Here is an 11,591-nt window from a genome sequence, read left to right on the forward strand (position 1 = left end):
TGGCCAGCCTATTTATTTTTCCATTTGAAATGCCATAAGGGTTTCACTTTATTTTTATTTCAAAAGCAGCACCATAAAAATCCTTGATGATTAGAGCTCCAGCTGTCTTAAGCTGTTTGTCAAGGGATTGGTTACTCACATCTCCTATGGAGGGAAACAGTTTCAGGCGAGAAGCCATGGGAGCTAAGAAACACGAATGGCTCTTCTCTGAAAACTTTCAGACTCCCTCCTGTTTGCTGCCTGGCCTGCCCCCTGCTCCCCCTCCTCTAACCCCACCATCTGCGCTCCAGAGAGCAGATCAAATTTTCGGGCTGAGGTCCTCTGGCGCCAAGGACTCAGCCCCTCCATGCTATCCCCTGCCCCCCACCAACTTAGAAATCCAACACCACAACCCAAATGGACTGCAGCCACATAAAACCACAAAGTAAAGTTTATAAAGCTTTATTAAACATTTCAAACAGCTGTGCAACAAACACACCAGAAAGAAAAGCTCCAGAATAGCGGTCCAAAGATTTCACAAGTGCGGCCTTGCAGTCCCATTCCCTAGATGGAGTGCCTCCAGTTCTGTCCTCTGACTGGCCCACCTCCCTCCCCTGTCAGGCAACAGAAGATGGATGGTTCTGCCTGGTGGGGACAATCATGCCAATTCCCAGTGGGCAGGGGCCAGGAGAAAGTCTCATTTGTCAACACTTGTTATTGAAGCATAGAAAAAGAAGAAAGCAAGTGACAGTCACAAAGTCTTCCTGTGTATTCTTCATAAGGTACAGTCTATATGCGCAGGAACGAAGAGGCTCCTGGTGTGAGGACGATGGTCATCACTCCCCTCTGTCTTGTCTGAACCACCTCGGACTCCAGTGTGCTGGTCACTCTGCAATCCCCATGCTAAATAAAAACTGTAGTGGCACCTACTATAGCTAGCCATTGCTAAACCTCAAAATCAGAACATGTTCCATAAAGCTTCTTTAAAAGGACTATACATATGCATTCATACAAACACACACACACACGGCACACAAAAAAATATCCAAACATGTATCAAGATCATGGCTGTTTATGAAACACATGTAAGTACTCTCCCATTCACTCAGCTGGGGATGGCTAGATGTACATAAACACACCACCCCTCAATTCTGCAAAGCATGCACAGGAGACACAATGAGCCCCCCCCCCCCCCGCCCCCATCAAAGAAAGCAGGAAGAAGGGCAAAGGAAGTGAGGCTGGGCTGGAAAGCCATAAGCCCAGACACCCAGGTGAAAAAACAACATCTATCTGTTCCTTCTTTCTGAAAAATGAAGTGGAGAAAATACTGGTGATTTGTGGACAACTAACAGTCAAGGCATGTTTCTGCCTAGCCTGCTGAACAGGGAAAAAAGGATGAAAAAGCGAGGCTCTTGGGCGTCAGCAATCTCTTCAAATTCGAGATAAGTGCAAAAGCGAGCCCTGTCTTAGACAGGTGCTCCCCAAAAAGGAAAGGGGTAGAAGAGAACTAAAGGGAAACAAGGAGAGGGATTGAGAAGTCGGTAACATTCTGGGAAGGAAGGAGACCCTGACAATGAGACTGGCATTTTATCCGCCTCAGTCACCCCAGGGCTGTGGACCAGGATGAGTGCAGACTCCTTGTGGGAATGAGGCGAGCGGGGTGACCATCCCACCACCTGGGGATCGCGATGGGGACGGAACACACACACCACAAGATCACCCACAACTATAGGACTCAACATTAAGAGCACCGGTCAGTGCCATTATTCACATTATAAGGATAAAACATCACAGGCCAGAAAGGCGCCGTCAGGAATGTGGCACCCGCGCGGCTGCGGGATTTTAAACTCCAATGCTTTATGACCTATGTCAATGCCTCCCCTCCCGTCTTCTGCTTCCTTGGAAAGCTAATTGGGCAGCCTGTTAGGTGCCCACAACTCCAGGGTCATGCGCCAATTCCGGAAGCGGGGAATCAGAGCAGTGGTACAGGAAACAGTTTCCCCAGCAGCTATAGCAGATGAGGAACAGGGCTGCCAAGAAAACCAAGGCACAAATCGTGCAAGGTTTCCGCTCCAGGAGGAAGCTGAGCAGGTAGAAGCCCATGAACATGGAGTGGCTGAACCACAGGGCGGGGTTGAGGGGCTTGGGGATGAGGAGGACGGGCAGCAGCCACTGGAGGCAATACATGATCTCTGCTGGGCAGGGCCTTCGCCAAGGCCACCGGGCACCGCTGCAGGAACCGACCTAAGGGAGCCAGCGGGCGCAGGCGGCTGCCCTCCGCTTTCTTCAACCCTCACTCTCCAGAAGCTGAGCCGCTGTACTCTCTGGCTGTCAGCCCGGGATCACCAAGGCAGCAGGGATCCTGAAGAGAAAAGTCAACATAACAGACAAACAGACAAAAAACAGACAGACATAAAAAAAAAAAAAAACAGGAACAGATACTTATTTGGGAAAATGGATCATGATTAACAACAGCAAATGTGAAAGCCCTTTCCTCCCTGCCCACCCATGGGAGTCTACTCTGTAAGTCATCAGTTCTGGAAGCCACCTGGGGTATCTCCCTGGGCTTTTCCTGGGCTCAGCGGGAGGGCTCTCTGGCACGGTTCGGCACAGTGGACTGGCTTTGCCTGGGCCCTGCCCAGCAGAGATCATGTATCGCCTCCTGGGGCTGCAGCCTGTCCTCCAGGGGCCCAGACCACACAATACCGTCCTGCGGTTGCCACAGAAAGGACATGGGCTCCATGCTGTGCCCCCATGGGGTAAGGACAAGGTTCTGTATCTAGTATCTTCTACAGCAAGTTAAAGCAGTTAGTAGCACCCTATCTGCCTGCTACCGCGGGCAATGCTCCCTGAAGTGGCGGTGGCTACCACCAAAAATTTTGTTTTAAGATGGCAGCCTGGACCAGGCATGCCTGTCTTCAATAGCCTGGCATTATTTTGCCAAAACTTGCCAACTCCTTCAAAAATCAAGGTAAGGGGGTGGGGGAATACACCATGCTAGTGCATCCAAGTTGATCAGGCTTGGATCACTTACACCTCCATCTGCTGCCGGCGTTGTACAGAATCTGACCTCTGTGAGCTTTTAATCAAAATTAATTTTCCATCCACATAGGGGCAAATGCCTGTTGGCCCCCAAACCAGGCAGCTCGCTGGAGAGAGGTACACTTGGCGGGCCACCGGTGAGCTGGGGCCGCACTAGCAAACTGCGCTGGATTCTTCCAGTTCTCAAGACCCGCGCTCTGCAAGGGACTCGCCTAGCTGGGGAAGCGGAGCTGCGGTAGCCACAACCCTCTGGTGGTGGTAGCAAAACTCCGCTCGACGCTCTGGACGCCCAGCGCAACGGGTAGAAAGAAGAGTAGAAACCGCGCTGGCTGAAGCAGACCAGGACCTTGGGGGAGGAGGAGAGACAAAAGTTGCAACGACGACCAAATGGCCCCAAACGACCCCTGACCTCCAGACCTCCGCCCAGAGAGCTCATTCTTTCCGCGCACACAAAGGGCGCTAATCTCTCCCGGAGAGTTGACAGTGGGCGACTCAGCTTTTGCGCCTAGAGTGCAGTGCCCTGACTCGCCTCCCAATAGTAGGCGCTATTGATCCTAATTTTCTCATTGCCGGAAGATACAGGACGCAAGGAATCAGGAAAGGGCTACCCGCTCAGGAAACCTCATGAAGCAGAAGATACGGGGTTAAAACAACATCTAATATTAGGGAAGGGGAGCTGATCAGGGCCCTGTGATGCCAAAACTCCTGGAAGGGGCACTTTTTCACACTAGAGGAAGGATAATCCCTCCCCAATTTCGGTTTTCCTGGTTTGCAGTCCGTACCCAAGGTGGATTATGGAGCTGCACTAGACAGTGAGCTCGATTTGCAGGCCCAGGCTCGGAGAGAGGTATGCCTCAACACTAAAAGGCAGGCATCCCCTATGTTCAACCTATACCCTCTCCAGAGTTGGGGTCTACTCCATTTTACACCAAAATTCAAAAGCGGGCATAGCAGAATCTTCTAGAAAGGGACTAAGATGGTACTCAAGAGGAGGGGGTCGGTGTGGAAAAAGCAGATGGATTATTTTTTTCCTCTCCTGGCGAATGAGGAGCGCCCCCGGCCACCCCTCATGAACCTCCCCCAGCGCGCATGCGCACTTGAATGGCGAGCGGGTACTTAAGACACGGCCACCGCGGCTGCAGCAGTGAGCCCAACAGCGAACTCCGAGGGATCAGCAGACCCCGGTGAACCAGCGGCCCTTGGCAGCGCTCACTCTCAACCACCCACCCACCACCCTCAGAGCCATGGCGGCAGTGGCTGCAGCCTCGGCCGAGCTGCTCATCATTGGCTGGTACATCTTCCGCGTGCTGCTGCAGGTAAGTGTGCCCAGGCTCAGGGTGGGAGAGGGGCTCCCTATGCGCGGCCCCTGACCAGTCTGCCCGCGTCGCGAATACCACCTCCTGGACCCGTCCGGTCCTGACTGCCGCGATCCCTGCCTGCCCAAGTGCCTCCGCTGGCACCGCGCGCCTTGCGCGTTCCCTGCGCCCTCCTCCTCGCGCAGACCCACCCTAGTGCCCTCGCGCCCGGCCGGGAACAAAGACTTGGGGCGCGGCGGGTGCCCGCCGCAGATGATCGCCGAGGCTCTTAGCGACCGACGTGGTAAGAAAATCCGTTATACCCAGACTTGATCCCAGGAGGGAGGCGGGGCGCTTCTGTTTTGCGAAAGGAGACTTTACAGCTCAAGTAGGAAAATTTTTCCACCTTAAAAAAATTGCGCATTGCGGGGAAATTTTCTTAAAACAAAACAAAACAACAAACAGAGCACTTGCGGAGGTGGTGCGAAAAATAAGTTAGAAAAAGGCACTTCTCAGAAAAATTAAAAAACACTTCACAAAAAAATTAGAGAAAAAGTGCTTCACAGAAAAAATGAATTATAAAAAAAGCGCATTGCAGGAAAATCAGACAAAAACACATGGCAGAAAAAATGTATTAGATAAAAAGCGTACTGCAGGAAAAAATCAGACAAAAGGAACAAAACTGTACAAAAGTGCTTTGCAAAAAAAGAAAAACAAAACAACAAAAAAAACAATTAGTGGAAAAAGCCCTTCACAAAAAAAAGTGGAAGAGGAAAAACAGCGCTTCCCAAAAAGGACAAAGCGCTTTACAAAAAAAAAAAAAAAATCAAATAAAGACAAAAGCACTTGGCGTAAAAAGAAATAAATCATAAGAAAGCGCTTTGTGTATAAAGCCATTTACCCTAAAAACACCCTTTGCAGGAAGAATTTCCTGCTAAAGAATGTTTTGCCAAAGGAATCGCATATTTCCTTCAAGGTGTTCCTGGAATGCTGCATTTACTGGGTAGGATTCGCTTTTCGAAATCCTCCAGGGACACAGCCCATTGCGAGAAGTGAGGTATACCTAAGTTGTGGGTCCAATCATCTTGTCGCCATGCAGCCCTCAGCACAGTTGGAAAAGCTCCAGCTGTCCTGACTCGTGGACAAGCGGCGCTTACACCCGCCTCTCTGGCCTACGTCGGGCGGGCGGGGCTGGGGGTGGGGCGGGGGCGGGCATGGCAGCGCCGACAGATACACTGCCAGTGTGTTCCACTAAGGGTAGGTCCTGGGTCTCTCACGGCAGGTGTTCAGGTACTCCCTGCAGAAGCTGGCGTACACGGTGTCGCGGACCGGGCGGCAGGTGCTGGGGGAGCGCCGGCAGCGGGCCCCCAACTGAGGCCCCAGCCCCCAGCCCTGGGCGGCCGGGTCACCAGGTGCTCCTGTGCGTCTGGGCCAGCATGGGAGCCACTGCCGCGCAGGAATGGGGGGGGTCCCCTGTGCTCTCTCACCAGAGAGGCACGTGCCAAGGTCAGTGAGGGGCCACTAGGGCCCCCCCCCCCAGAGAAGCAGCATCGACAATGTCAACGATACCAGACCCCTTTCAACCCCCACTGCACCAGTCCCACTGAAGGGCAGGGTAGTGGGAGGAGGGGGGATGTGGGGAGCAGACCCCAGAGATCTGGGCCTAGGCACCGCATTCTGATCTGGACCAAGTTGGGACAGCATCATTCCAGCCTGCAGCCATGGCCACACCTGTAGGCCCCACCAGAGAGATCCAAGAACACCACACCAGCCAGCAGAATGGACATTTGATATTTTGACATCACCTGCGGAAGCCTTGACTCTTGGTGCAGAGAAGGCGCTGACTGCATGCCCCTGTGGCAGGACTGGAGGGCAAGGGGAGGGAGGAGAAGGGTGGACTCAACTGGGGTGAGAAAAGTGGGGCCCTCTCACTGTCCCTTGCCCACGGTATATGCATTCCTGCCTTGCTGCCTTTGCTCCCTCCATTCCCCATCCCCCCTCCTCTTCACCTCCAAGCCCACCCCACCCCAAAGAAATGTCTCTTGATTTGGACCTATTCAACAGTAAACTAATCCCAGTTTTACTAAAAACACCTCCAAGCCCCCCAGCCCCTCCAAGCCCTCAGCCCCTCACTGATCTTGCTTTTCCCTGGTCTCACGCAGTTGTGGTCAATATTGTGGTAATCGCTAATTGTACTGATTGTTTAAGTGTGCGTTAGTTGTGTTTCCCCAGCTAGATTGTAAGCTCCTGGAGGACAGGGACCACCTCTACAAAAAATAAAAACCAGTACCTCCCCTGTCTCGCACAGTGTCCTAGGGCCCTGCGAGATGGTGGAGGCGCACCAAAAAGTTGTCTGTTGTGACTTCTTTGAGGCTTAGACTAGGCTGATGTGCCACTGAGGAACGGGTACACTGCTGGAGGGGGGGGCAAAAATAAAATGGGAATAAACTGGGATTCTCACACACGCAGCCCTATTTCAATTTAACACTGTCCCCCACCTCCCCAAAGAGAAGGGTGGGCACCTTCACTTGCGGTTCTGGAATAAGGGACTGTTTCTCCCTGCCAAACAGAGGAGTGGGGGTGAATGTCTTCACTTACAGTCCTGGGATAAGGGGCTATGGCATGTAATAATCACTTTGGTAAAGATAGGAGGAGGGCAAGAAGGTGGGAGGAACCCTCAAAATGGGATACTAGGGACAGAGAGGGTGATCTGGATTTCAGAAGACAAAACCCCACTCCAGGTATCCAGGGGTCCCAAGGAAATGTGCACTGGGCAGGGCGGGCAATGGCTTGGATAATGAGTATGAACAAGGGATGTGGTACAGCAACCCATCCCCACCCCCTCTGCTCTACTTGGACCCCTACAAGGGCAGTCTCCTTACCCCTACTGTCCCCACCACCCCCACCCCGGCACCCTTGCTCACTCTCCCCATTACTGGGTTCCCTGCTTCTTTCAGTGCTAGCCTCCTTATTCTTGAGGGTGCTTACCAGGTCCCTGGCCCTGGGTTCTCCCCTGCCATAACATCAGGGTGGGTGGTGGACTGCTCAGCTTCTCTCTTCCCTCTCCCACTCCTTAGTGAGTCAGGGTTCCTTTTATGTGGGGTCAGATGACTACCTCACCAAAAAGCCCTGCCACCTGTTCTGCCTCGTCTCTGGCTTTCTGTGTCCCTGTCACTACACATCTGTTCTTGAGCCAATACCAAGAGAGTTGGAGGGCCATAAATCTCTCTTCCTGCCACTTCCTCAAATCCCTTAGTCACAGTTGTTGCAAACACTTCTGGAGCACAAAGTACCTTGTCCCCTTGAGCCTGATCCTGTTTTCCTACCCTAAGGTATGTACAATTTAAATTCATTGTCAGAATTTTGGGGCAGGAGGGCAGGGGGAACAGTGTAGACCTGGCCATGTCACCTCCCACCCCCCACCTTCAGTTCCTCTCTGTAAAAGAGCCACTAAGATCCCTGTGAACCTCAAAATATGAGAAACACATTCTGCCATTCAAGTGACAATCAGGACTTACTAGGGTTGGGGTGGGGATGCACAATCTGCGATTCCAGCTTCTTTAGGCTGGGTGACTCCAGCTGCTATCATTGCCTACAGGTGAAGCAGGTCGTCTCTTGCCCCGGAGTGACTCATCGGAAGGCAGTACTCATATCTCCTACCTTCAGAAGTTCGGATCTTGGCAGGCCTCAAGCCTGGGAGTTTCTGAGGTATTTCCACAATAAACCCATAGAACTACAGACATATTTCAACATGTGTTCTTAATGAAGGCTGTCCCTTCCCTCAGACTTTGAGGTATGCCTGCAACCCCACTGTCCCAGAAGCTTACCTTAGCTCAAGTAGCAAGGTGGCTGGGTTCAGGAAGGCAGGTGGGAACAGCAAGGAAGGGCCTGGCTGCTCTGCACCCTGTGCCCCCCCTCCCCCAAAGACAGGAGGCTGCTGACAGCCCCAGGACTTTCCAGATGATTTTGGCAAAGCCTGGCTGTGGGGCTTACTCCATCCATCACAGGGCTCTGGCCTCAGCAAGGTGAAATGACAGACCTCCAAGCAAGGGCTGCCCTGGTGGGACTGAGAGTGGCCATGTCCACTACCCACTTCTGTCTTCTCCTGCACACCCCCACACCCCCATAATATGGCAGCAAACACAACCCACCAGAGAAGACTGAAGGAATGTGTTCACTCTATCCCTGTGCAATATCTAGAAATCTAGTCCAAACACACCTTCTTTGTAAAATTCTTTCTACATACTATATCATTAAAACATTTTATTCTGGTAGCAGTGAGAAGAGTTGAAAACGACTAGTGTTTTATTGCAAAGTCCCCAGTGCACAACACTAAATGTCCACAGACCTCCTTTCCCCAAACCGCCTCCACTACCCTCACAAAAATTTGCCCCCAAAAAGGCCAATGATATAGTTACGAGGAGACTGGAATGGTTTTGTAGGACCCCAGCAACAGGTGAGACCCTTGGGACTATCGCCCCAAGAAGGATGTTAGTTTCTTGGCCCAACCAGTTAGGGTTAAGCTTGGGGGGAGTGGGGGTGTATTAGGTACTAGGACTTTTAGAGACATGGGGTGCTATGTGACACTGTTACCGCCATCTGTGGAGTATTTGGATTGTGATCAAAGGAAGAAGGGATGTCTGTTCTGGGGGCGGGATAGGCGGGCAAGTTTCTTGAGCTTCAGCTGCAGGGACAGCAACAGCAACATGTGGGTTGGATGGGGGAACGGTTTACTGTGAGCCATTTGCTATTATCTATTTTCAAACTTGTATCTACTCAGGAGCCAGCACCCCAAAGGGAGATTCTGAATTTACTTTTCCTCCAGAGATTGGTATGTGCGTGTGCACACACACGCACATTCACAAGACACTAGTATAGCAACAGTCTCTATTCCCTGATGATCTCTGACTTCCTCTATATACCCCAGAGACACACTGTCACCATCTTCTCTGAGAATGAGCCCTCCTCCCCCCATAGAGAAGCAAGATCCAGATTTCTGAGCAATAGCAGAGCAGGAAGTCAGAGAGGCAGGCAACACATGGTTCTTGGTATACCACACACTGACAGGCTTGAAATGGAATGCATATGTTTCAAAGATAGAGGAGAACAACAACAAAAAGAGAGCCAAACCCAGATTTCCAGACTCCTCTTTGAAACAACAGATTATAGATATAAGGTTAAACTGTTTTGGGCAGCAACCCTAGCAAAATCAGTTTCAGATATGGAACTGATCTGGTGACCGGAAACCAATCAAAGCCCCGAATCTTTTAACAGATTTGCTTGACATTAATCAGCCTCTGATTAAACAAACAAACAAACAGGTTCTAACACTTGACATTAGCGCTTAAGCTGGAACTGTTTTTTAACCCGACTTTGCTGTTGCCGTCCAGAAGGCTGACCCGATGATTGGACCATGTCAGGCAGGGCAAACAGAAGCTGTCCCAACACATCAGTTCCCTGAAAGGGATAAAACACGATCCAAACCTATAAACAAAAAGGCCATTTTTTCCTAAGACAGATCCTAGTCTCCCAACATTTGGCTTTGGAAAGGGACATGGAGGCCTAGAAGGAAACTAAAGGTTTGGAAAAGGGAAGGTAAAGGCAACTGTCCCCGCCCCCCCCCTCCATTCTTCCTTTCCAGGCCATTAGCGTGCCAGGCACTCCTTTCCTTCAGCTGCCCTTGAGGGCCACTCCTCATATATATTGGAGGAAAGGGAACGGGTGTCCAGACTTGATGTGAAGTTAGAGCGACTAAAAAGTGCTGTCACTCGAAGCAGAACGTCTACCCAAAGAGGGGGTCCGGGGCAGGGGACCCTTTTCTCCCCTCTCCCCCAAACCCTTTCTGATGAATAAAAAAAAGTGGCGGGGACAGGGTGACAAGCTGAGACCCCTGTCATGGGCCCCCAGGCCGAAGAGAGAGTGTTCGCGCCCACCAGCCCCACACCCTGGGCTCTACCTACCGGGTACCGCGAGCAGACAGACATGCACTGACTTTGGAAACCCAGGAGTTCAGTAACCCGCCCTCGGGCCGAGAAGGGACACCCAAGGCCCAAACTGAGGACAAAGTGGGCAACTCCCTGCTGCAGGGCAGGAGTCGCCCCTGGGTCCCCGGAAGAGCCCTCACTGGGGTGAGACACCAGGTGATGCCTAAGGTGACCCCAAAGGGACAACATGGCGGCGCGGCAGCATTGAGGGCCTCCCATCCCGTCCCCTCGCAGGCCGACGCCATGGTACCTGCGAGTTCTGCCATGGCACCGCCGCCACTGTCGCCGTCGTTGCCGCAACCAGCTTCCACCTCAGCTCGCCGCCGACGCCGCAGGAAGCCGGGGAGACGCCCCCTTCGCCTTCTAGTCTAGCCGGCCGAGGACCCCTCCGGGGATTGGACTGTCTACAGTAAATGCCTGATCATATGCCCCCCCAAATGTTGCCATATCCGCTCGAAACACTCTCAGTATCAGCCCCAGATGACAATTACAGGATTAAGTACGTATTTATGCGAAACTCTGGGTGCTGAGGTCTTCCAGTCCGACGAATTTTTAATCAGGCTCATCTAGGGCAGCTCCGAATCACGGACCCATGGTCCCCCCCCCCATACATGTACAGCAGATTGTGACCCTTACTCATTGAAAGGCGGGGGGGGCGGAGCTTAGCCTCTGTGGGTGGATCCCTGTTTCACGGGGCTTGCGTTGATGGTTTTCATACTAGTTACTGGGAGACTTTCTGGCGGTTTACAATCCGCCCCCTTCCGGGCCCTTTCAACAAGCGGCCAAGGCTCATGGATGGAGCGACCCCAAGCGCAGAACTTGGGACCTGACTTGTCCACCCCGACTCTCCAAGCTTCCCCATGTCTGATAAAATGCCTATTTCGTAGGGTTATTAAGGGGATTAAATGAATCGGTGTACTCACTTATTAGCTAATTAGGCACATTTCTTGAGCGCATACTATGTGCCAAGCTCAGTGCTAAAGGCAGGGGGTAGAAAAGAGGGTGACATAGACGCTGTTTCTGACCTCAAGCCACTGCCAGTCTCATGGGTGAGTGAAAAGGAAAGACAGTCATCAAATAATCATTCTATATTAATAAATTTAATCAAATAAATATATAATTTTGCATCGTGGGAAGTGCCATGGGGGAAAGCAAAGAGTGTTATGAGAAATTAATGGAGTCTTAATGTGGGGTGAGGGGTGAGGGCAGGGCATCCTTGGGAAGATGACATTTAGGTTGAGAAACTAAGGACAGTTAGGAGTTGTACAAAACAAGATGATGGAAAAGAGTG

General features: G+C 51.8%; 2 protein-coding genes across 4 annotated transcripts; one reads left to right on the top strand and one right to left on the bottom strand.

Annotated features, from left to right (window-relative positions):
• Positions 1 to 425: 425 nt before the first annotated feature.
• Positions 426 to 10,752, bottom strand: LOC119515659 (BLCAP apoptosis inducing factor). 2 transcript variants are annotated; one of them, XM_037811762.1, is made up of 3 exons: positions 10,277 to 10,544; positions 3,234 to 3,367; positions 2,164 to 2,341 (listed from the first exon to the last, which is right to left on the bottom strand). In XM_037811762.1, the coding sequence occupies exons 1-3, from the start codon at positions 10,517 to 10,519 to the stop codon at positions 2,311 to 2,313; spliced, it is 408 nt and encodes a 135-aa protein (XP_037667690.1). In that variant the 5' UTR covers positions 10,520 to 10,544; the 3' UTR covers positions 2,164 to 2,310. The 2 variants fall into 2 exon arrangements, with proteins under 2 accessions (XP_037667691.1, XP_037667690.1); XM_037811763.1 differs by lacking the exons at positions 3,234 to 3,367; positions 10,277 to 10,544 and adding an exon at positions 10,551 to 10,752 and having other exon boundaries at positions 426 to 2,341.
• On the top strand, positions 4,142 to 6,664 carry NNAT (neuronatin). Of its 2 annotated transcripts, XM_037811764.1 has the most exons (3): positions 4,142 to 4,337; positions 5,293 to 5,373; positions 5,599 to 6,664. In XM_037811764.1, exons 1-3 carry the CDS (start codon positions 4,266 to 4,268, stop codon positions 5,689 to 5,691), a joined length of 246 nt encoding a protein of 81 aa, XP_037667692.1. In that variant the 5' UTR covers positions 4,142 to 4,265; the 3' UTR covers positions 5,692 to 6,664. The 2 variants fall into 2 exon arrangements, with proteins under 2 accessions (XP_037667692.1, XP_037667693.1); XM_037811765.1 differs by lacking the exon at positions 5,293 to 5,373 and having other exon boundaries at positions 4,151 to 4,337.
• Positions 10,753 to 11,591: the final 839 nt, after the last annotated feature.

This window comes from Choloepus didactylus, chromosome 19 (genome assembly GCF_015220235.1).
Source record: "Choloepus didactylus isolate mChoDid1 chromosome 19, mChoDid1.pri, whole genome shotgun sequence".
Classification (NCBI taxonomy): domain Eukaryota; kingdom Metazoa; phylum Chordata; class Mammalia; order Pilosa; family Megalonychidae; genus Choloepus; species Choloepus didactylus.

Excerpts from the sequence above, each read along its gene's own strand:
- NNAT (XM_037811764.1), top strand. The coding sequence starts at position 4,266 with ATGGCGGCAGTGGCTGCAGCCTCGGCCGAGCTGCTCATCATTGGCTGG. Across the intron at positions 4,338-5,292 it reads TCTTCCGCGTGCTGCTGCAG|GTGTTCCTGGAATGCTGCAT; the intron begins GTAAGTGTGCCC and ends ATTTCCTTCAAG. Across the intron at positions 5,374-5,598 it reads AGCCCATTGCGAGAAGTGAG|GTGTTCAGGTACTCCCTGCA; the intron begins GTATACCTAAGT and ends CTCTCACGGCAG.
- LOC119515659 (XM_037811762.1), bottom strand. The coding sequence starts at position 10,519 with ATGGGAGGCCCTCAATGCTGCCGCGCCGCCATGTTGTCCCTTTGGGGT. Across the intron at positions 3,368-10,276 it reads CTGTCTGCTCGCGGTACCCG|GTCCTGGTCTGCTTCAGCCA; the intron begins GTAGGTAGAGCC and ends TCCTCCCCCAAG. Across the intron at positions 2,342-3,233 it reads AGCTCCGCTTCCCCAGCTAG|GATCCCTGCTGCCTTGGTGA; the intron begins GCGAGTCCCTTG and ends TTTTCTCTTCAG.